The 21871-nt window shown below is 41.1% G+C and overlaps 3 protein-coding genes across 4 annotated transcripts; 2 read left to right on the top strand and 1 right to left on the bottom strand.

Moving 5' to 3' along the window:
* Window positions 1-1245: 1245 nt before the first annotated feature.
* On the top strand, window positions 1246-4910 carry LOC111674051. Its single transcript, XM_023432975.1, has 3 exons — window positions 1246-1287; window positions 2377-2473; window positions 3120-4910. Exons 1-3 carry the CDS (start codon window positions 1246-1248, stop codon window positions 3296-3298), a joined length of 318 nt encoding a protein of 105 aa, XP_023288743.1. The 3' UTR covers window positions 3299-4910.
* A 761-nt stretch (window positions 4911-5671) lies between these two features.
* On the top strand, window positions 5672-17491 carry LOC105702660 (probable phytanoyl-CoA dioxygenase). Of its 2 annotated transcripts, XM_012430380.2 has the most exons (7): window positions 5672-6614; window positions 9114-9242; window positions 13909-14060; window positions 14149-14385; window positions 15304-15499; window positions 16987-17148; window positions 17232-17491. In XM_012430380.2, exons 2-7 carry the CDS (start codon window positions 9123-9125, stop codon window positions 17370-17372), a joined length of 1008 nt encoding a protein of 335 aa, XP_012285803.1. In that variant the 5' UTR covers window positions 5672-6614; window positions 9114-9122; the 3' UTR covers window positions 17373-17491. The 2 variants fall into 2 exon arrangements, with proteins under 2 accessions (XP_012285803.1, XP_012285804.1); XM_012430381.1 differs by lacking the exon at window positions 9114-9242 and having other exon boundaries at window positions 5683-6614.
* Window positions 17492-18754: 1263 nt separating this feature from the next.
* On the bottom strand, window positions 18755-21490 carry LOC105702663 (UPF0454 protein C12orf49 homolog). The gene is made up of 4 exons (XM_012430387.2): window positions 21321-21490; window positions 20992-21225; window positions 20105-20314; window positions 18755-19656 (listed from the first exon to the last, which is right to left on the bottom strand). Exons 1-4 carry the CDS (start codon window positions 21426-21428, stop codon window positions 19204-19206), a joined length of 1005 nt encoding a protein of 334 aa, XP_012285810.1. The 5' UTR covers window positions 21429-21490; the 3' UTR covers window positions 18755-19203.
* Window positions 21491-21871: the final 381 nt, after the last annotated feature.

Here is a 21871-nt window from a genome sequence, read left to right as displayed (position 1 = left end):
AACATCGCATTTTCGAAAAGTCGGTACGTTCAATGTGCGTTGTTAGGAGTACACCATCCAATTACAATTTGCGCTAAGGGGCAAATAAAATTCCTAAAAATAAATACGCCCTTTCCCGACCGAGACATTTTTCCTCTCTATCGAGGATCCCCTCCACCCTCTATAAATCATCTTTAACCTCCAAGTACTCCACTAAAGTATTAACAGGCCGAGCAGAAATTAATTAAGCTCGTCCGTGAACTTTCCTCCGAAGTTCTTTTACTTCTCCTATTTCTTACGTGCATTTAGAAATATCTTGCGCGATGTTTGAAATATACTCGATTAAAAAGAAACATAAAAAGATATTCGACTGTATTTCCGACTTCCTTCTTGTACGTTCCATTAACATTTTATACAGTTTTTCTTATCCCGTTTTTTACGTGCACTTCGAAATATGTTGTGCGATGTTTCAAAGATATTTTTTTTATTAAATTGATTAAATAGATACGTAGAGAAATTTTCGACTATATTTGCGACTTTCCTCCTGTACGTTTCCTTAACATTTTATGTAGTTTTACTTATCTTGTTTTTTATATGCGCTTCGAAATATGTTCTGCGATCTTTTAAATATACTTTTCTTTATTAAATTGATTAAAAAGAAACACGGAAATTTTCGATTATATTTCCGACTTTCCTCCTATACGTTCCCTCAACATTGTACGCAGTTTAACTTATCCCGTTTTTTACGTGCGCTTCGAAATATGTTGCGCGACGTTTAAATTTCCCGCGCGCAATTGTGCCGCTTCCGCGTTCCAAAATGGCGGCGATCGGCGTGACGCGAATGTTAATCTTTTTATTTATACTTTAGGTGTCTTCGTTTGCCGGGAATTTCTCATAGTTTCTAACATAACTTATCGCATTTAGAACTCTCGAAATATGTTGCGCGATGTTCAAATTTCCCGCGCGCAATTGTGCCGCTTCCGTGTTCCAAAATGGCGGCGATCGGCGGCCTCCTCGACTTGTTACTTGATTTTTTTCGCGCCGGTCGCGACCCGGTCGGAAGAAGCGTGTCAGGGTCGGAGTTATGAAATTCAATAATTCATATTACGCCGGCGATCGCTATCGCTCGCCTCTTCGCTCCGTTTTCCTTCGGCACGCGAATCCGCAAAAGGAGTCCAGCTTTCGTTTTCCAACGGTCGTAGAGCGGAGCATAACCTCAATTCCTCAATTCCGGCGAAAACCGAGGAATAATTTCCGCGCCCGGAAATGGCTGACAAGTCCACCGAGGAGGATCTCGTCAAGGACCTGGTACACTGTTAAAAATGCTTTTAAATGTCCAACACTTAAAAAAAATATTAACATTTAAACCAGAAACAATGGCACTCGAAATGGAAATCGGATAAATGTATATTATACTAAGAACGCCATTTTTGCGCAAAAATTAGAACGAAAGTATTCAAAATTTTGAACAAAACGGTAAGATGAGAACAGAAGTCGGTAGAAATGTTAATAGATGTCCTATAACGCGCTTTTCTCAAAATACTAACAATTGAGGATGTGCTCGTTAATAAATACACTATAACGTGCATTTCTCAAAATACATACAATTGAGGATATATTCAGTATACAAAAATGTGAGTTTGCGGTATATATCCTATTAAAAATGCTTCCAAATTTCGAATATTACCAAATATTAACATTTACCAAAACCGGGAACAACGACACTCGAAATGGAAACTGGATAAATGTATATTATACGAAGAACGCCATTTTTGCGCAAAAATTAGATTGAAAGTATTCAAAATTTTGAACAAAATGATAAAATGAAAAAAGAAGTAGGTACAAATGTTAATAAATACACTACAACGCGCTTTTCTCAAAATACATACAATTGAGGATATATTCAGTATACAAAAATGTGAGTTTACATCCTGTTACAAATATGTGAAAATTTCGAACTTTCGAATTGGAATGTGCACTAAAACAGAATGCCATTTCTACGTGAGGATTTGTACAGAAGAATTGAAAATTCTGAAAAAAAAAATCAATAAAAAGTGTTAATAAATATACCACAACGCGAATTTCTTAAAGTACTCAATTGTGTACACTACAAATACAAACCCTACGAAATTTCTCAATTAAGTATGCGTTCGAAATTGAAAATCGATATATAAAAAATTTCCAAATTTAGTGTGCATGCCCTCTAAACTTTATACGCTTGTACACCAAATGAAAAATTCCAAAAACGAATGTATACGAAATTTTGAAATATTGTACTTTGAAGAAACTTCGACTACGCGAGTACCACCTTTAGATGAAATAGTTTTAACAGTGTAGGAGTGCTAGACCCTGAAGACCCTCCTTTCAGAAAAATTCCCCATTTAAATTGCATTTCAGATTCTGCCGCCTCTTTATCGAGAGAAGAAAAGGCTGACCTTCCAGGAAGAATCCAAAAAGCAACAGCATCCCTGGTCCATGGAAAACCTCCTCAATGGTATATAAAATTCAGTACTTTCCCAATCTGGGAATCTCATTGACCGTACTAAATATATAAGCAGCACCCTAGATTATAAGAGAGAGAAAGAGAGAGAGATTGAGATTTATTAATAATACGGGTAAAGCAGAGGAAGTACACCCCTTCCTCAATTTACTCGGTGCTTTTTCTTTCTGCGCGAGTCTCTTTTTTATTAAAAAGAGTAAACCATCACACAATTAACACGGTTCTGAAGCATCATTATTTTCTTTCTTAAGTTATTTGAAATAAATATGTATTTCTGAAATTTGCATGCACTAGCTTTTATTTTCACTATTTTATTTTCTTTCGTTCTGATAGCCTTTGTTTATGCGATTATCATTCGCGTGAAACAAATCCACGTGGAATGGATATTTCGCGTAAATCGAGGGACAGCTGTACAAAAAACAAATACGACCAGTACAAACTCAAGCGAGAAGGATTACAAAAGATATTGAATAATAGAGAAGGTGAATAGGAATAACTAACATATATATGTAGATATGAAATATATATATACATATATAAAAGTGGAACAGGATAATTTCAAAAGAAAGAGAGAATCATAAATCATCGATTTATCGGAATGGCGTACGAGGATTTAATCCTGACCGACGAACTTTCACAGGATTTGCAGGACGCAGACCGAGCGAGGACGCTCCTGAAGAAGATGAAGTCGAAGAAGAGAAGGATTTATCCTCGGAGGAGATCATGTACCGCTGTTGCGTCCAATTGACAGCTTTCTGCATCTGCAGCTTGATCCTCGCCCTGACTACAATTGTTGGATACTACTTCAACGTCCACTAACTCGTAAGTCTTTCCAAGGACTGAGGAGCGTTCCTGAAGAAGAAGACGATAAATTGAAGGAAAGGAAGAGATAGTTTTTCTTGACTTGCGGCGCAATCCTGATCCTGACTGTAATTGTGAACCATTACTTCCAACGTCCCCTGGTTTGTCACTTCAGGAACAGAGATGCGACGTTCCTAAAGAAGAAGACGATAAATTGAAGGAAAGGAAGAAATACTTTTTCTTGACTTGCGGCGCGATCCTGACCCTGACTATAATTGTGAACTACTACTTCCAACATCCACTGGTTTGTCTTTTCAGAAACAGAGATGCGACGTTCCTAAAGAAGAAGACGACAAATTGGAGAAGAAGAGGAGATACTTTTTCTTGACTTGCGGCGCGATCCTGATCCTGACTGTAATTGTAAACTACTACTTTCAAGACAAATTGGAGAAGAAGAGGAGATACTTTTTCTTGACTTGCGGCGCGATCCTGATCCTGACTGTAATTGTGAACTACTACTTTCAACATACACTGGTTTATCTCTTCAGAAACCGAGATGATCCTGAAGGAGAAGACGATGAAGTGGAGAAGAGAAAAGGTACTTTTTCTTGACTTGCGACTCGATCCCGATTCTAACTGTAATTATCAGCTATTGCTTTAGTTGTCAACTTTTACTTTAACGTCCACTGAGTGACCTCTTCAGAGACCAAATAGCTACGTTCCTGTCGAGGGGGATGATGAATCAAGAAGAAGAAATCTAGCTCAAGATCCTTTCTTTAGATTTCCAACTCAATGTTAACCCTGACTTGTCAAACACTACGTCAACTGATCTATCGATCCCTTCAAGAACCAAGCAGCGACGTTCCCGTTGAGGGGGATGATGAATCAAGAAGAAGAAATCACGCTCAAGATCCTTTCTTTAGATTTTCGACTCGATTTTGATCCTGACTTGTCGCACATTACGTCAACGTCCACCAATCTGTCGATATCTTCAGGAACCAAGCAGCGACGTTCCCGTCGAGGGGGATGATGAATCAAGAAAAAGAAATCACGCTCAAGATCCTTTCTTTAGATTTCCAACTCGATCTTGACCCTGACTTGTCAAACACTACGTCAACTGATCTATCGATCCCTTCAAGAACCCAACAGCGACGTTCCTGCCAAGGGGGATGATGAATTCGAGGATAAGAATTCTCACCCAGAACACTTCCTCCGGATATCCGCCTCGACCCTGACCCTAACTTGTCAAATAACATAACATTATCAAACACTACGTCACCATCCACTAATCTATCTCTTCAAGAACCGACGTTCCCGAAGAGCGAGGCGGTGACGAGACTCTCCTCTCTCAAAAGCATTGGAACGATGTTCCTACACCCCCATTGATTTTTTATATTGAAAAAGTTCCTGAAAGAAGTTCGACTCGTGGATCCGCAATTTCGTGTCTCCCTAAGAAGGAAGATTAAGAGGTGAGAGGTCCTTTCGCCTCTGTTGACCGTCCGTCTTCCTGGGCTGCTCTTTTCCACGGTGAAGCGCCGTTTATATCCCTGAACGGTATTGATCCCGTACCGAATTGAAACTGGACTGACATATCGATTCCTCGACATGTCCTACTTTTCCCTAAGTCAACCGTAAGGACGCCCATGTGTATTTTTTCACCCCGTGTTCACGGTCATCCACCGGCTTCGCCTTCTCTTCGCGGCCGGGAGTTCGCGTCTTCAATGGCGACGCAAGAACACGAAGAGGAGGACATTACCGTTGACTCTTCAACAGGATTGAGTAATTTCCAGTTTTTCGACGTTTACACATAATAGGTAAACCATGTAATTCACCGCAGATAGTCGTAGAAAACCTTTGACTATATAGGTATGCGTGGACTGCTAACCGCTCGTATTTTATCACCAGGGGGTCTATTACGTAAAGCAAATTGAGCGAAAATGTGAAAAATGAGTAGTTCACGGTATTACGGAGCGTTTTTGGCGGTGATAGTGCGAGACCATTCATATGAACTGGCTCGGCACAAATTTTTAAGCGAAATGGTGAAGCATACAAGAAAAGATAGACAAATAAGCGCCGTGGACGCCATCTTCCCCGGATTGTGAAACCGAAATTCAAAATGGAAAACCTCCTGGGTGTTTTGATTTTTGCCAACATTCGTATTCGGGGACGTAATAATAACCTTATTAGAAGAAGAAGGGAATTACGTGATGCCTCACACACTTTTTCGTTAGAAGAGAGAAAATTTACTAGGATGAACAGGTTAGTTTTTGCTATTGCGAGGTTATATTACATTGTTAAACATTGAAAACTGTTAAATAATTCATGCTTACATGACACGATAAGAAAATTATATTGCTGAACTTCTAATTATAGTACGTGTATTAATTGTATAACGTGTATTTATTATGTAACGTGAATTAATAAAATTAACATAACCCATAAAATACCGATACGTCATGTGCATGTTATCTTGCGTCATTCGTTTTATAACGGTGTTATAACCTCGCGTAGAAAATAAGTAACATGTTCTGCATATGTGTTACGTTCCATGTTACAAAGATTTATATAACGGATAAATTGTTACGAAATTCTGCTTGGTTTTGATGAACCCGTCTTGAGAAGTTCTATAAAATTAACATAACCCATAAGATACCGATACGTCATGTGCATGTTATCTTGCGTCATTCGTTTTATAACGGTGTTATATCCGCACGTAAAAAATAGTAACATGTTCTGCATATGTGTTACGTTACAAAGACTTATATAACGGATAAATTGTTACGGAATCCTGTTTGGTTTCGATGAACCCGCCTTGAGAAGCGAAGAAGGACCCGCGCCGCGGCGTCTCGCTCGTCGGCATCGCATTTCCCAAGAAGAGGAGCCGGAATGTCTGGCCAAGTCGGTTCTCATTTCTTGCGCCTGCATCGGGCTGCATCGAGTGCACGTCACGGAGAATGGCGGAAATATATGTAAACGAGCTTTGAGGCTGATATGCAGCGAGTGGCGAGTCCTCTCGTCGCCGTTACGAGTTAAATCCGGCCAGTCGAGCGGCCGTCGCGCGTGCCACCAGGCGCCGCCATCTTGGAACATTTAGAGTTACCAATTCGCGATGCAGCGGCCGACTTAGGGTGCCTTTAATCGCCGGACGCCGATCTCCCGAGGTCAGAGCTTCCCGAAACAACTTTGGGCCGTTATCACCGAGACCGCGGCGTTATCGCGAAGCCAGTTTCCCCTCGGCAGTGAATCGGTCAATGTCGACTGCACTTGATGGCAAACGGACGTCCGTTTGATTGCGATCGATCTCTCTAACGATCCCGTTTTCTTTCCAGACACGGTGAGTTGTGCATGTAGATCGTCTACGAGTGGTGAAAAGGGACCAGAAGGAACGGAGTTTCGATAATATCTCGTCTTTAGAGAGGTTTAAGTCCGCGAGTTGCGTCGTCGACGAGCTGCGTCATTGAAGGTCGTTGTCGGGTGTCGGATATTCGAGCGCGCGAAATTCAAACGTGGCGGCGCGGAACCACTGCCGTAAAAAGGATAGAAAAATAATTGTTTTCTATAAATATATAACGAAGTAAATACCATAAGGTAGAAAATATCAAGTTCGATATCCGAGCGCGTGACATTCAAACGTGGCGGCGCGGAACCACTTCCGTAAAAAAGATAGAAAAATAATTGTTTTTCATAAATCGATAACGAAGTAAATACCATAAGGTAGAAAATATCAAATTCGATATCCGAGGGCGCGAAATTCAAACGTGGCGGCGCGGAACCACTTCCGTAAAAAAGATAGAAAAATAATTGTTTTTCATAAAACGATAACGAAGTAAATGTTTAAGTGATTTTAAAGAGAGTAGTCTAATCTGAAATAATCTATTCTTGCCGTTATGTATTTATAAAATTCATTATCTTACTACAGCAATCATATCTCTCGACGTCATCAAAAATGGTTATCGCTTTATCTATGCTTCATGCGAAAATGATTGGCGATTTTTAACGCCCGTTCAAAACAAAGTACTTCGGGAAACCATTTGTTTTTCTAAGGTCTAAGAAAGAACGTGGTGCTCATGAAATTTCATTAAAGAAAAAATTCTTGGTACTGGTCTGGGATAAATAAAAGAATTTTATATCAAAAATGACATTTCACGAGCACCACGTTCTTTCTTAAATCCTCCATGACGATATGCTGAAGTTTTCAACGATTCTGTGCACCCAGTTTGGAGAAAAGTTTTATCAATATTTTCACTATTTGTTATGTATATATCGCACTTTCGTATAATCGTAGGAAAAAAATCGCGAGAAGCAGCGGTCATCGCGCGAAGGAGGTCGAAGACCTCAGGCTGGGCTTCATTATTAACGAACTCTAACGTTTGCACATCGATTGCGTATACACCCAACTCTAACGAGCTGCCCCTTTTTTCCGATAAAAATGTCATAACGCCGCTCGATACATCGATCTCCACGGTCCCGGTTTCTCCGCCCCGCCTTTAAAATCCCATTAGGTTTGTTCGTTTTGTCTACACTTTCTACACTTTGATGAAAAGTGTACACTTTGGCGTTCGTTTTGACGAAAGTGATGCAGAGGTCGGTGTTCGTTTTGCGAGGGTATCTACCCTGAGGGTACACTTTCTCTACACTTTCTCTACACTTTCTACCCTCGATCCCGAGCGAGGGCAAGATGTTATAAAAGTGTAGGTCGTGAATTTGGCGGAAAATTTCAAAATTGAAAAGACCAACAAACAGGAAAATACAAAGTTTTTCCCAAGATCTCAACGTAATATAAATAGAAATAATGATTAATACATTTTCTTCGTGTATAGAACGATTTAGCGATTTAATTTTCTACGTAACCTTTGAAAAATTGTACGATAATTATTTATTCCAAATTATGCATTGATTTGCAGTTTATTTATTTACAATTATTATGTATTCCTGCATCATATATTATCCCTATCGTCAATATTTGCTAGAAGATGCAATGGAGGAAGCGTTACATCTTCATTTCCATCATCATCCGATTCGAATGGCTCCAACATCGCACACTGTCCCGCTATATCCGCCATCTTGTACTTTCTTGAGCTTCCTGGCGTTCGGAACGTCGACGAAAGTGTAGTACCCTCGTTACCCTCGAGGGTAAAAAGTGCAGAAGGTGCATCATAATTTGCTAGAAGATGTAACGAAGGAAGCGTTACATCTTCATTTCCATCATCATCCGATTCGAACGGCTCCAAAATCGCACACTATCCCGCTATATCCGCCATCTTGTACTTTCTTGAGCTTCCTGGCGTTCGGAACGTCGACGAAAGTGTAGTACCCTCGTTACCCTCGAGGGTAGAAAGTGCAGAAGGTGCATCATCATTTGCTAGAAGATGTTACGAAGGAAGCGTTACATCTTCATTTTCATCATAATCCGATTCGAACGGCTCCAAAATCGCATACTGTCCCGCTATATCCGCCATCTTGTACTTTCTTGAGCTTCCTGGCGTTCGGGACGTCGACGAAAGTCTATCTACCCTTCTGCACCTTTCAAGAAAAGTGTAGTACCCTCATTACCTTCGAGTGTAGAAAGTGGAGACAACGCGAACAAACCTACCTTCTCCCCTCGATCCCGAGCGAGGGGCAAGATGTTATAAAAGTGTACGAACGTGCTCGAGATATCGACGAATTTCTAACAGTGGTGGTATATTTCTATAGTATATCAACGTTCTCCGATAATACGAACGAAGCGGGGACCGCCCAGGTGCACTTGTCGCCGTGAAGATCCGGTTAAATGTATTTCCCGTCGGTTATGACAAGCATTTTAGGTCTGACGCCACATCTTGCGCGTTCCCAGAATTCAAAGATGGCGCCACTACCGGCCACGATGCAGCGCCTCGTGAAATCGTATCGAGCATCGGTTACCTGCCTGGCGACGGGACGCGGCCGCGAGTTCGGTGCACCTTCAATTCAACAGCTCGTTAAGGTACGATGGCTTGGCATGTGGGAATTAAAGGCCACGTAATTAATACACGACGCGTCAATTATCATTCACCCCCGACGCAAGCCTGGTATACGCCTTCGTCCTAACTCTAACCTCACCTAAGTAATCGTAAAGAAATTGTTCAGAGCAAAGAATTCAGATCTTCCATAGAAACTCATACCCTAGATCGGCGCTTGATGTTCCAAATCTTGACTAACAAACCAGGAGTGGGAGTAAAAGAAATCGTACGTGTTAGTGAACGGTATTTTACGTACGGGAGGAAGAGAGACGCGCATAGGCAGGAACTGTGAGTAAGATAAAGATAGAATGCAATCCGTTATATTCCGTCCTAATACCTGATTTTTTTCACCTACAGATAAGTTCCCGCTAAAGTTGTCCGGAAGATATCTACATTGTTAAAGGAAATATATAATGTTTATAACACTCTTGCTCGAAGTTTTATTCATGGAACACTCATTTTATAACCTATTTCCAAATACAATGTATAACATATGTTATAAATGTAGCACATGTGCGTAGTAAATTTATAACCGATGTTATAAATTTGTGTTTAACGGTACTTAATTTTAAACGTTTTCTTTTCTTTCTTTTTTCTGCAGGCAAAAGAATTTGACAAATGTCCCGGGCATGTCTGAGTACGTCTTTTGCACTTGCCATTACTCTTTATTTATATTAGAACAATAGGTGTTGTCTCCTTATACTACTTCATGTAGTGAACAATTAAGTTAGGGTTAGGTTAGAGATAGGATGAAAGTATATACCAGGCTTTACTGCGAGGAGAGTGCAAAAGTTTGCAGCATGGATTACTATACGAATGTTCACTGACAACTGTGCTATCCAGCTGTGGACGCTTGTATTGGAGTATGTATGTACATGTTGCAAACTTCTTCACTACTACTAAGGCCTAGTCCGTTGACTCGAGTTTTAACCCAAGATTAGCCAACTTGGGATTAGGGTTGACCGCGGAGTTAACCAACGATTAACGGGATATACGTTTCACGATCTATTCTCAACCTGGATTTACGAAAACCTATAGTCCACTAACTAACTCCATAGTCGTTCATTTTTTTTTAACGTCTTCAATGATTTACATAAAACCTTTGATGTATGTGTTGCTCATTACCTTTGTGTGTATGAGGTTTCTGACGTATATTAAGAAATATATTAAACCAAGTAGTTTACCGTAGAAAATCGTAGGTTATAAATGTCTTATAGCACATGTGGAAACAGGGAGGTTTCACTTCACCTTAAGGTCCCTCGAATCACTCGATTCGAATACAACACTTTTTTTTAAGGGTATTGGCCCAAACTGTTCAAAACTTCGACACACGACTCGTGATCATCTAAGAATTGTTCTGACACATTCAAAGTTTGGATTTTTCAAAAAAATTGTTTAACTTCGCCCAGACCAGAACCAAAATGGCGTCGAGCTCTCATATTTCGATCAATATACGATTATCGAAGGCTCTGATATGAGAAACGAAAGGGTCAGGACAATTTTACGACAACTTAGAACACTCTGGTAATCGATAAACTCGCATTAGAACGGGATAAAGGCAAAAAAAGTGTGTTATGCGCTTCTATGCCAAAACGATGGGAATGCGAGGTCTCAGAGTGAAAATATAATTGACCTGGAAATCACAGATGGCGCAGGGGGTCCCTCTGCAGTCAATTAGGGCCCCAGAAAGTATGAATCCAGAGGATTTCTGGAGTTTTACTTAGATTTCTTTATAATTACTGTACGAAAACGACAGGTGGAGTATGCCATTTGGTACAATACCCAATATAATTCGACCCAGCTGTCAATATAAAAACCAACGTTGGGAACATAGGTATTTAGAAAAATCTTCTTTACCGACGTCGATCAAGTTCCTCGACGTGTTTCACTTCACCTTAACGGTGTAGGCCGAAGTCCAACACAGATATATGGATACTAAAAAAGACTTACTCGGTTACAGTGCCATGGCTGGGTACAAGGGCCTCCTGGTTCCTGTCTCGAAGTCCGGATCTCCTCCTCCACGTCTCCTTTATAATTCAACGCGCTCTTTATCCACTTAACCGAGTAATCCGGCCGAAGTGGAGAACGCGGTAAAAACGGGCCGACTCGTCGAGGGTGAAAGTGAAAGTTCAGGGGTGTTAATAAAATACGACCCCGTCGTCGAGAAGAGAGTCTTTCCCCGATTTTCCACTTTCCCCGCCGGGGGGGAAGGAACTCGAAGAGGGGAAAGCTTCGCCCTCGCTCGAGGACGACTTCGGGAACGACTTTCACGAGTCCTTGGCCGTCGGACGAGGAGCCGAAGAAGAGTCCTTGAAAGCGAAAGCGCGCTTTTACCTCTCGATGTCACCCTTTCGATTAATTTACCCCTGTGTAACCTCCCTCTCTACGTCTTCTAGTTTCTAAGGTGACGGGAAAGTACTCTCTTTGGAGGTTAATTGTTTATACAACTTTTCTCCGAACTGGGTGCGCCAAATCGTTGGAAACTTTTCCGTGGGTATCTAGACACCTTAAGGCGATATGAAAGTGTGATATATACATACCAAAAATACAAAATATTTATAAAACGTGACGGGAAAGTACTCTCTTTGGAGGTTAATTGTTTATACAACTTTTCTCCGAACTGGGTGCGCCAAATCGTTGGAAACTTTTCCGTGGGTATCTAGACATCTTAAGGCGATACGAAAGTGTGATATATACATACCAAAAATACAAAATATTTATAAAACGTGATGGGGAAGTGCTCTCTTTGGAGGTTAATTGTTTATACAACTTTTCTCAGAACTGTGTGCGCCAAATCGTTGGAAACTTTTTCGTGGGTATCTAGACACCTTAAGGCGATATGAAAGTGTGATATGTACGTAAAAAAAAAGTCAAGATATTTATAAAACTTTTCTCCAAACTGGGTGCACCGAATTATGTAAAACTTTAACGCGTGATTATGGAGGCTCTAAGGAAGAACGCGCTGTTCGTGAAATATCATATTCTGAAAAAAAAAAAACAAAAAAAAATTTGTATCTATTTCGGACAAGAATCGAAAAAGATATTTTTGTTCGAAAAATGAAATTTCACGAGCATCGCGTTCTTCCTTAGGGCCTCCATAATCTCGTGACGAAGTTTCAAATGATTCGGTGCACCCCATTTGAAGAAAAGTTTTATACATATGTTTACGTCTTATATACATAGAATGACCCTTTCATATCACCTTAAGGACTCCAGAATCAGCGCTCACTACGGAGAGATTTGACACTAAAATAAAAGTTAATTTAATCAAATAAAAGAGAATACCTTCCAACCGTTCAGAAGACTAATTGAGTGCAAAATTATTTCTTTATCTACCTGATATACAGCCGTCACGAGAAAATGTCAGAAAACCACTTATTTGGCTGTTAATTATTAATTCGCGCACGGGTTCGAGAAGCGCGAATGTAGAGGGCGTCGCGACGGGGGCGTCGGAGAACGCGAGACGAAAGTCGCGGCCGAGGGTCTCGCGACCCTGCGAGTCGACGTTTGCTCGGCTGCCCCGAAGAGCGTCGGCACGTCCCCCTTTGAAGCCACGTGCTGATGTCAACGGGCGGACCACGCCGACGCGCCGCGCCGCAGCGCGCGGCGACGCGCGGCGCGCGCACCCTTCGCTTCCCCCAACGATTCGACGCGACGCGGGGACGCGGAGACGCGACGCGAGGGCGCGACGACGCAGCGCATAGACCTTTGGGGCTGTTAGCTCGGAAATCAGTGAAAACGATTTCCTTCTTTGAAAAACGACCCAGATAAACGAAGTGATGCAAAACCTGCATCAAATTTGACTCATAAAAGATCATGAAACGAGTCATGAGAGTTTTGCTTATTATGCATCTTGTGAATACACATTTCATCATGAATTTCTATCAGAGCAGTGAAAACGATTTCCTTCTTTGAAAACCGACCCAGATAAACGAAGTGATGCAAAACCTGCATCAAATTTGACTCATAAAAGATCATGAAACGAGTCATGAGGGTGTTTCTTATTAAACTTCACTTGTGAATACGCATTTCATCATGAATTTCTATCTGAGCAGTGAAAACGATTTCCTTCTTTGAAAACCGACCCAGATAGACAAAGTGACGTAAAATTTGCATGAAATTTGCCGCATAAGAATCATGAAACGCGTCATGAAGGTGTTGCTTATTGTACGTCACTTGTGAATACACATTTCATCATGAATTTCTATCTGGGAAATGAAAGCGATTTCCTTCTTTGAGAACCGACCAAGATGAAGTAATGCAAAATTTGCATCAAATTTGCCGCATAAAAGATCATGAAACGAGTTATGAGGGTGTTGCTAATTAGTGAGCAGTGAAAGCGATTTCCTTCTCTGAGAATCGACCCAGATAGACAAAGCGATGCAAAATTTTCATCAAATCTCGTTTCTTTTGACTTTTCGTTGCTCATCATGAAGTTTGTCGGTGTCTTGACGTTCACAGAATAGCTTCCAGAAACCCAGTAAATTACGTGTCCGATATGAAGGATGCCGCATATTTGCAAATTCTTTGTAAATCGGTTTCCCTCATCACGTGATGATCATGAACTTCTATCCGATGACTTCCGCCAAACGGGTTCTTTCGACTGATCATTGCTCGTCATGTCATTTCTCGGTTTCTTGATGTTCACAGAATAGCTATTCCACGAGCGAGATGTCAAAGCTCAGCCTGACAAGAGACACCGGTCGCTTTTCGACGGCCCAGCGTATCTTCTACGAGGACAACGGATATCTTCTGTTGCCCCGACTGGTGCCCCTAGATCTCCTCGAAAAATGCAGCCAAAGGTAAACCGAAGGGCCAATCCGATCCTGAAAGAAGGAAATCCTTTTTACCGACTTCCAAGTGAATAGCTCCCTGACCTTAACGTTTCAGATTCGACGATATCGCGAGCGGCAAGGTGGACCACGGGAACATGACAGTCATGAGAGACGTGAAGGACCGATCCGTGGTGGTCAAGGTCCAGGATCTGAACTTCGACGGCGTCTTCAAGGAGTATATTAAGTTCGACCAGCTGCTCGACGCCGTGGAGCCGTTCACGGGGCCGAATGTAATGGCGATGCACAGCATGTACATCGCGAAGCCTCCTGACTCGGGCTCTGGATCCTCCTGGTAGTCTTAGATTTTAACACTTTCTGCGTCTGATGGAACCAGAAAGAGCGTAATAGTTGTTTATGAACGAAATGATAGTGTACAGCATGTACATCGCGAAGAGTCCCGGATTCTGGATCCTCCTGGTAGTCTTCGATTTTAATACTTTCTGCGTCTGATGGAACCAGAAAGAGCGTAATAGTTATTTATGAACAAAATGATAGTGTACAGCATGTACATCGCGACGAGTCCCGGGCTCTGGATCCTCTTGGTAGTCTTCGATTTTAACCCTTTCCGCGTCTCATGGAACCAGAAAAGGCATAATAGTTATTTATGAACAAAATTATAGTGTACAACATGTACATCACGAAGAGTCCCGGACTCTGGATCCTCCTGGTAGTCTTCGATTTCACCCCTTTCCGCATCTCATGGAACCAGATGGGCACAATAGTTATTTATGAACAAAATGATAGTGTACAGCATGTACATCGCGACGAGTCCCGGGCTCTGGATCCTCTTGGTAGTCTTCGATTTTAACCCTTTCCGCGTCTCATGGAACCAGAAAAGGCATAATAGTTATTTATAAACGAAATGATAGTGTACAGCATGTACATCGCAAAGAGTCCCGACATGGACTCTGGATCCTCCTCATAGTCTTCGATTTCAACCCTTTCCGCATCTCACGGAACTAAAAAAGGCATAATAGTTATTTATGAACAAAATGGCGGTGCATAGTATGTACGTCGCAAAGAGTCCCGACATGGACTCTGGATCCTCCTGATAGTCTTCGATTTCAACCCTTTCTGCATCTCATGGAACTAAAAAAGGCATAATAGTTGTTTATGAACAAAAGGATCCTCCTGGCAGTCTTACGAAAAGTGTAAACTTTTCGTAAATGTGTAGAAAGTGTAGGTAAAACGAAGAAACCTCATATTTCAGGCACCCACCTCATCAGGATCTTTACTACTTCCCGTTCCGGCCCGCGGATCGAATCGTGGCGGCCTGGACGGCCATCGAACCTGCCACGAAAGAAAACGGTTGTCTCCAAGTGTCCCCAGGGTCTCATCGCGCCTTTCCATTGCTCCCTCACGAGTATCCTCCGAATACGGTCAACAAGTTCTACCACGGAATTCAGGTGAATTCAATTTAGGTATTCCACTCACTCGACGTATTCTAACAAAGCTGACAATGATGTTGGCCAAAACACAAAAAATGAAATGTGTTGTATCTTTACAGGTTTTATCATATCAATTTGCTTTACCGAAACTACCCGTCTCTATGTTATGACTGGCATCTTTGTAGAAGTTATCATATCGATTCGCTTTGCAGAAACTACCCGACTCTACATTGTGGTTGGCATCATTTCAGAAGTTATCATATCGATTCGCTTTGCAGAAACTACCCGACTCTACATTGTGGTTGGCATCATTTCAGAAGTTATCATATCGATTCGCTTTGCAGAAACTACCCGACTCTACATTGTGGTTGGCATCATTTCAGAAGTTATCATATCGATTTGCTTTGCAGAAATCCAACTCCATGTTGTAGCTGGCAACTTTGCAGAATTTACCATATCAATTTGCTTAGCAGAAACTACCCGACTGCATGTTGCGGCCAGCGTCATTGCAGAATTCATCATAACAATTTCCTTTGCAGAAACTACCTGACTCCACGTTATAGCTGGCACCTTTGCAGAATTTCCATCAATTTGCTTTGCAGAAACTACCCGACTCTACATTGTGTTTGGCATCATTGCAGAGTTTATCATATCGATTTGCTTTACAGAAACTACCCGACCCCCTGTTGTTGCTGACACCTTCGCAAGATTTATATCAATTTGCTTTGCAGAAACTACCCGACTCTACATTGTGTTTGGCATCATTGCAGAGTTTATCATATCGATTTGCTTTACAGAAACTACCCGACCCCCTGTTGTTGCTGACACCTTCGCAAGATTTATATCAATTTGCTTTGCAGAAACTACCCGACTCTACATTGTGTTTGGCATCATTGCAGAGTTTATCATATCGATTTGCTTTACAGAAACTACCCGACCCCCTGTTGTTGCTGACACCTTCGCAAGATTTATATCAATTTGCTTTGCAGAAACTACCCGACTCTACATTGTGTTTGGCATCATTGCAGAGTTTATCATATCGATTTGCTTTACAGAAACTACCCGACCCCCTGTTGTTGCTGACACCTTCGCAAGATTTATATCAATTTGCTTTGCAGAAACTACCCGACTCTACATTGTGTTTGGCATCATTGCAGAGTTTATCATATCGATTTGCTTTACAGAAACTACCCGACCCCCTGTTGTTGCTGACACCTTCGCAAGATTTATATCAATTTGCTTTGCAGAAACTACCCGACTCTACATTGTGTTTGGCATCATTGCAGAGTTCATCATATCGATTTGCTTTACAGAAACTACCCGACCCCCTGTTGTTGCTGACACCTTCGCAAGATTTATATCAATTTGCTTTGCAGAAACTACCCGACTCTACATTGTGTTTGGCATCATTGCAGAGTTCATCATATCGATTTGCTTTACAGAAACTACCCGACCCCATGTTGTTGCTGACACCTTCGCAAGATTTATATCAATTTGCTTTGCAGAAACTACCCAACTCTATATTGTGGCTGGACCTCGAGATGCAACCCGGCGACACGATTCTCTTCCACCCTCTGTTGATCCACTCGTCAGGAATAAATCGGACCACCAGAACAAGAAGGTCGATTTCCTGCCATTACGCCGCTGCCGAGTGTTCCTACATTGAGGTAGGTCATTAGGTACACAGGTACATTAGGTTGATTGAAAGATAAAGAAAAAAAGAAATAAGAGCTACATTTCTTTACTACAGGTCAAAGGAACCGTGCAAGAAGTGGTGTCTGACGAAATACTCAGCGTGCTGCGTCGCCGATTTCCTGGAGCCGAAATTAAATACGACGACGTGTGGCGAATGAAGTCCACCATTGTTCGAGGAATACGTTCCTCGCTTTAACCCTTTGGCTACTAAACGGACCTAAAGACCTCCGGCGGCATATGGTCCAATATTGCCTGCACGCCTTAATGAATTTCGGCCATATGTCGAAAGGGTTCCATAGGATGAAAGGATCATTCTATATATATGTATATATAATTAAACGTAAAATACAATTTAACGTGTGTATATATATATATGTTACCGTGAATGACCGAAATTGGAGAATGTCGACTTTCACCGGTGAATATCAACATTTACCGGTGTAAGTCAGAAATAAGGGTATTTAGCAAATATCTCGGACATACACCAAGCGACTATGTGAATGTTGACATTCACCGGTGAAAGTCGACATTCTCCAGATTTCGGTGTTCACTGTAACATATATATACATACATATATATACGTCAAAATATGAAACTTTTCTCCAAACTGGTTGCACCGAATCATTTGAAACTTCAGCACGTGGTCATGAAGGTCCTAAGGATGAACGCGATGCTAGTGAAATTTCATTTTTCAAAAAAAGAGATTTTTCTTTATTTATCCTAGACTACGACCAAGATCACATTTTTGTGTGAAAAATGAAATTTTACGAACATCACGTTCTTCCTTAGGGTCTGTATAATCACGTGCCAAAGTTCTAAATGATTCGGTGCACCCAGTTTGGAGAAAAGTTTCATATTTTGACGTTGTACATGTATAGAATGACCCTTTCATATCACCTTAATGATGAAATTTGACTACTTTGGGTTTGTGATATATAATACGAATTTGCAGTACTTTGTATGACATTTCACGGCGGGATATTTTAATATCGTACAAGGAATGCATTCCCCGCTTTGATAATGAAATTTTAATACTTCTGGGTCATGACGTGTGATCCAAACTTGAAGCACTTCGTAGATATCTTTTTTCACGGAGAGATATTCTTATAAAAGTGAAATGAATGTCACAGGGATTTCTTATCTACGCCATTCAAACTTAAAGAAGCGCATCACGGAGATACGTTCTTCACAAATGGAATACTTTTAAGGCGGAATAATATCACAAAGAGCACTTGTCACTCGAGAAACTCCAAATTAAAGAAGCGTTTCGCAAATGAAGGCTTCTTCACGGAGGGATACTGTTTATAATAGTGTAGTGAATAGTACAAAAAGCACTTGTTACCCATGCGAGGTAACTAGGAACGCTTCACAGAGGTACGCCACTTCACAAGATATTTTTATAATGGTGAAATGATGATCATAGAAAAACACATCACTTAAACAACTTAAACTTGAAGCACTTCACAAATATAGGCTTCTTACGGCGGGATATTTTTATAACAGTGTATTGAATAATACAAAAAGCACTTGTTACCCATGTGAGTTATATTAGGAACACTTCACAGAGGTACGCCACTTCACAAGTTATTTTTAAAATGGTGCCATGATGATCATAACAAACACTTGTCACTCGAACAACTTAAACTTAAAAAAATGCTTTGCAAATTTAGGTTTTCTTATGGTAGGATATTTTTATAATAGTGAATAGTACCAAAAGCACTCGTTACCCACGCACCTGAAACTTGAATCATGTCAGATTCACACCTCTTTACAAAAGGATATTTTTATAACGGTATGGTAAATATTATGAAAAATCATTTGTTACACAAGAAGAGTTTGGTTCTTACTTCCCTTATCAACACCCCTAGATTAAGGTAATATGCAACTCCCCTTTCGCAGGCTGATAGCACAAGCTGCGGTTTTGCCAAAATTTCAACCCACCGATTTACTTCTTTGTACACGTACGACCTCACAACAGTGATCACACTCACAAAACTGATTACATGTACAGAAATCGGTACACGTGTTCACGAGCAGCGGTCGTCTACGGAGAAGTCTACGCATACAGGACGAATTCGCGAAGACAAGGTGTTGTTCCGGGGATAAGGATAATTCACAGATGAAGAGTTTTTTCCAGGAAGTTGCAGGTAGAGGGAAAATAATTGCACGGCAGAAGAAGATGTAACGACAATGCCAGGCGTGTCGTCGTTATTATTCAGTGAATCCAGGTCTCGACGATAACGTCTGTGATAATACGGATTTCCTGGAGGCTGTAGATCGTAACAATACTTCGAGTGAGGGTCCTTGTACGTATTTTCGTGTCGCACCGAAGCGCTGGACGTGCGACACGCGGCAAGACAAATCTGGAAACGATCTAGATTCCGTAAACGCAGCTTAACCGCGTCCTCTATCCTTTGTATCTTTTGGTTCCTGTTATGGTCTTGATCCACTTCCCGAAGAAACTCCTTTCTCCCTTTCACCTATAAAATTCACGAGATTGACAAATGAACGAGTACCACCTTCCAGCAAAGCATTACCCACGAAGTAGTATAAAGAGACGTAACGCCTATAATTGGTTCCATAGAAAGTGGACCCAGTAATCTTAGATTCTTGCCGATCTAACGATTCGAGCATTACTTGCGGAAAATTCAGGAATTCTGATACCACATGACGAAAACAATTCCTATCGATGTGAATAACCTAAAGTGCTTTTAATTTTGCAAGTAAGGTGCGCCATGTGCAGCGATAATCTGCGCATATTATAGAGAATGGGATGTTTTTAATGTGATAAAAGCTAGCAGACAATTTTGAATTGGAAAGTTTCACCGAAGAGCTCTCAACAAAACTCTGAAGATCATGGACCCCTAACATGAGGAAGACTGATACACGACGTTGTATTTCCTTATACTACATAGTAGTTTTAGCTACCTTTCCAGGATGTAAACAGCACGAAACACAATACTCGTACACTGCACAGCACCCTTGTTCATTACATGTCTCACACGAGTATCTTTCCCTAGTAATTGGCAGGCCTGAGTTAGGATCTATGGTTTCCTTTTGATCGCTGCAGCAACCAGATGGTAGAACTTCTTGTCTCGCGCAAACCATTCCACGTTCATCCACGATTAAAGCCTTGCCCTATTGGTATCCATATCGTTTACAGGTTAGGATCAAGAAACATCACCAATTGATTTAAGGAGATATGTAGAGATATCACCAAAGTATCAATACAAACTCAGTATCGAAAAAGTATTGATACATACTCGGTATAAAAGAAAAGGATGGAAAAGAAAGTATTGAGTAAATACTTGTATTTACTTGTATTGATTTATCCTTACTGATATGGAAGCGACATCTGAGGGACCTTGTTTACGAAATTTTTGCTACAAACGAAATGTACATCGGTACCACTTGGATATGGAGGTCCAATGGTATGTCCTAGCACCCATGAAATTTAACCCTTTAACATACCACGGAGTCAGACACAAAGATATACCACCTATACAAAGAGCTCAGCCGGGGAATGCTCAAATTTTATATGAATACGACATTCATTTATCGTTTTTAATACATGGGAACGAAGGGGACCACTATAGTGGCGCTTCGTAAAAAAACATTGATCAGGCGTAAGCCACTACAGTGATTTCGTAATTAAAGAGTTAATTTTTCATACAAAATATTAAAGACGATTATATACAAATTCACAAAAATAAACCATTGTTAGTAACACTTCAAACGATTCAATGCACCTAGTTAATAAAAAAATCTCATAAGCAAGACTCTGCGACTCCACTTTCATATGACCTTAAAAGTACCTGAATGGAGTTTCGACATGTGCGAACGAACGAATCCGAGTCGTTTGAACTGGGAGGATTTCCCGCGTCTATCGAGCCTATATTTTCTTCTGCGTTTAACGCTTGCATCTGCCACAGAAAAGGCTTTCCCGAAGACTGAAATGACTCTTCGTCGCCATCATCCGCTGCGACGACGTCGTCGTCATTCATAAGGACGTTATCGTCCAGGTCGGTGTCCAGAAACACATCCTTCCTCTATGCGTGGTAAACAAATTAATTTTAGTCACGCATAACCAGAACTCGTACATGTCACAAACCAATATTTAAGTATAGAAGTATAAGGTTATTACCTCATGTTGGAATAATGAAAAAGCGCAATATGTCAGAGAAACGGCAAAAATCAATCCCAAAACTAGCCGTCGTCGAAGCAGCCTAACGAGGCCGACCCAATTAGGCATTTTCCAAACCCTTCCGTTGTGCCGATGAATTTAAATGAAACCAGAACTACATCTCTTACAGAAAATGCCGAACGACCTTTTCCGTAGTACAGAACCAATCTAGAGGGGGAGCTTTTGTTAATCAGAAGAATTAATGACTACATCTCCATCGTACTCCTCAATCCGGATTTATCAAATCCGGATTCAGTAAATCCGAACTTAAGTGTGGATCGAGACGCTCGAGGTCAAATCAGTGCATAAATTAAGGACCACGTTTCCATCGTACTCGATATTCGGAATTAATCGGGTTTAATCCTAGTATATCCGAATTTAAGTGTCGATAGAGACACTCAGGGACAACGTCTCCAGCGTACTCCTTAATCCGGGATATGTCGGGACCGAATACAGTAAATCACATGTCTCCGTAACATTAATGATTACGCAAACTCAATCCTGAAGGTTTA

This window comes from Orussus abietinus, unplaced genomic scaffold, assembly GCF_000612105.2.
Source record: "Orussus abietinus isolate OABI.00-Male unplaced genomic scaffold, Oabi_2.0 scaffold504, whole genome shotgun sequence".
Classification (NCBI taxonomy): Eukaryota; Metazoa; Arthropoda; class Insecta; order Hymenoptera; family Orussidae; genus Orussus; species Orussus abietinus.
The sequence above is the reverse complement of the archived record's forward strand: the minus strand, read 5'-3'. Positions and strand labels throughout refer to the sequence as shown.

Bases quoted from the DNA above. Each gene is read 5' to 3' on its own strand.
- LOC105702660 (XM_012430380.2), top strand. From the start codon at position 9,123: ATGGCGCCACTACCGGCCACGATGCAGCGCCTCGTGAAATCGTATCGA. The intron at 14,061-14,148 runs GTAAACCGAAGG...TTAACGTTTCAG, and splicing joins CTCGAAAAATGCAGCCAAAG to ATTCGACGATATCGCGAGCG. The intron at 17,149-17,231 runs GTAGGTCATTAG...TCTTTACTACAG, and splicing joins CCGAGTGTTCCTACATTGAG to GTCAAAGGAACCGTGCAAGA.
- LOC105702663 (XM_012430387.2), bottom strand. From the start codon at position 21,428: ATGCCTAATTGGGTCGGCCTCGTTAGGCTGCTTCGACGACGGCTAGTT. The intron at 21,226-21,320 runs GTAATAACCTTA...TACCACGCATAG, and splicing joins TTTCATTATTCCAACATGAG to AGGAAGGATGTGTTTCTGGA. The intron at 20,315-20,991 runs GTACTTTTAAGG...GGATACCAATAG, and splicing joins CATGTCGAAACTCCATTCAG to GGCAAGGCTTTAATCGTGGA.
- LOC111674051 (XM_023432975.1), top strand. From the start codon at position 1,246: ATGGCTGACAAGTCCACCGAGGAGGATCTCGTCAAGGACCTG. The intron at 1,288-2,376 runs GTACACTGTTAA...ATTGCATTTCAG, and splicing joins AGGATCTCGTCAAGGACCTG to ATTCTGCCGCCTCTTTATCG. The intron at 2,474-3,119 runs GTATATAAAATT...GAACTTTCACAG, and splicing joins CATGGAAAACCTCCTCAATG to GATTTGCAGGACGCAGACCG.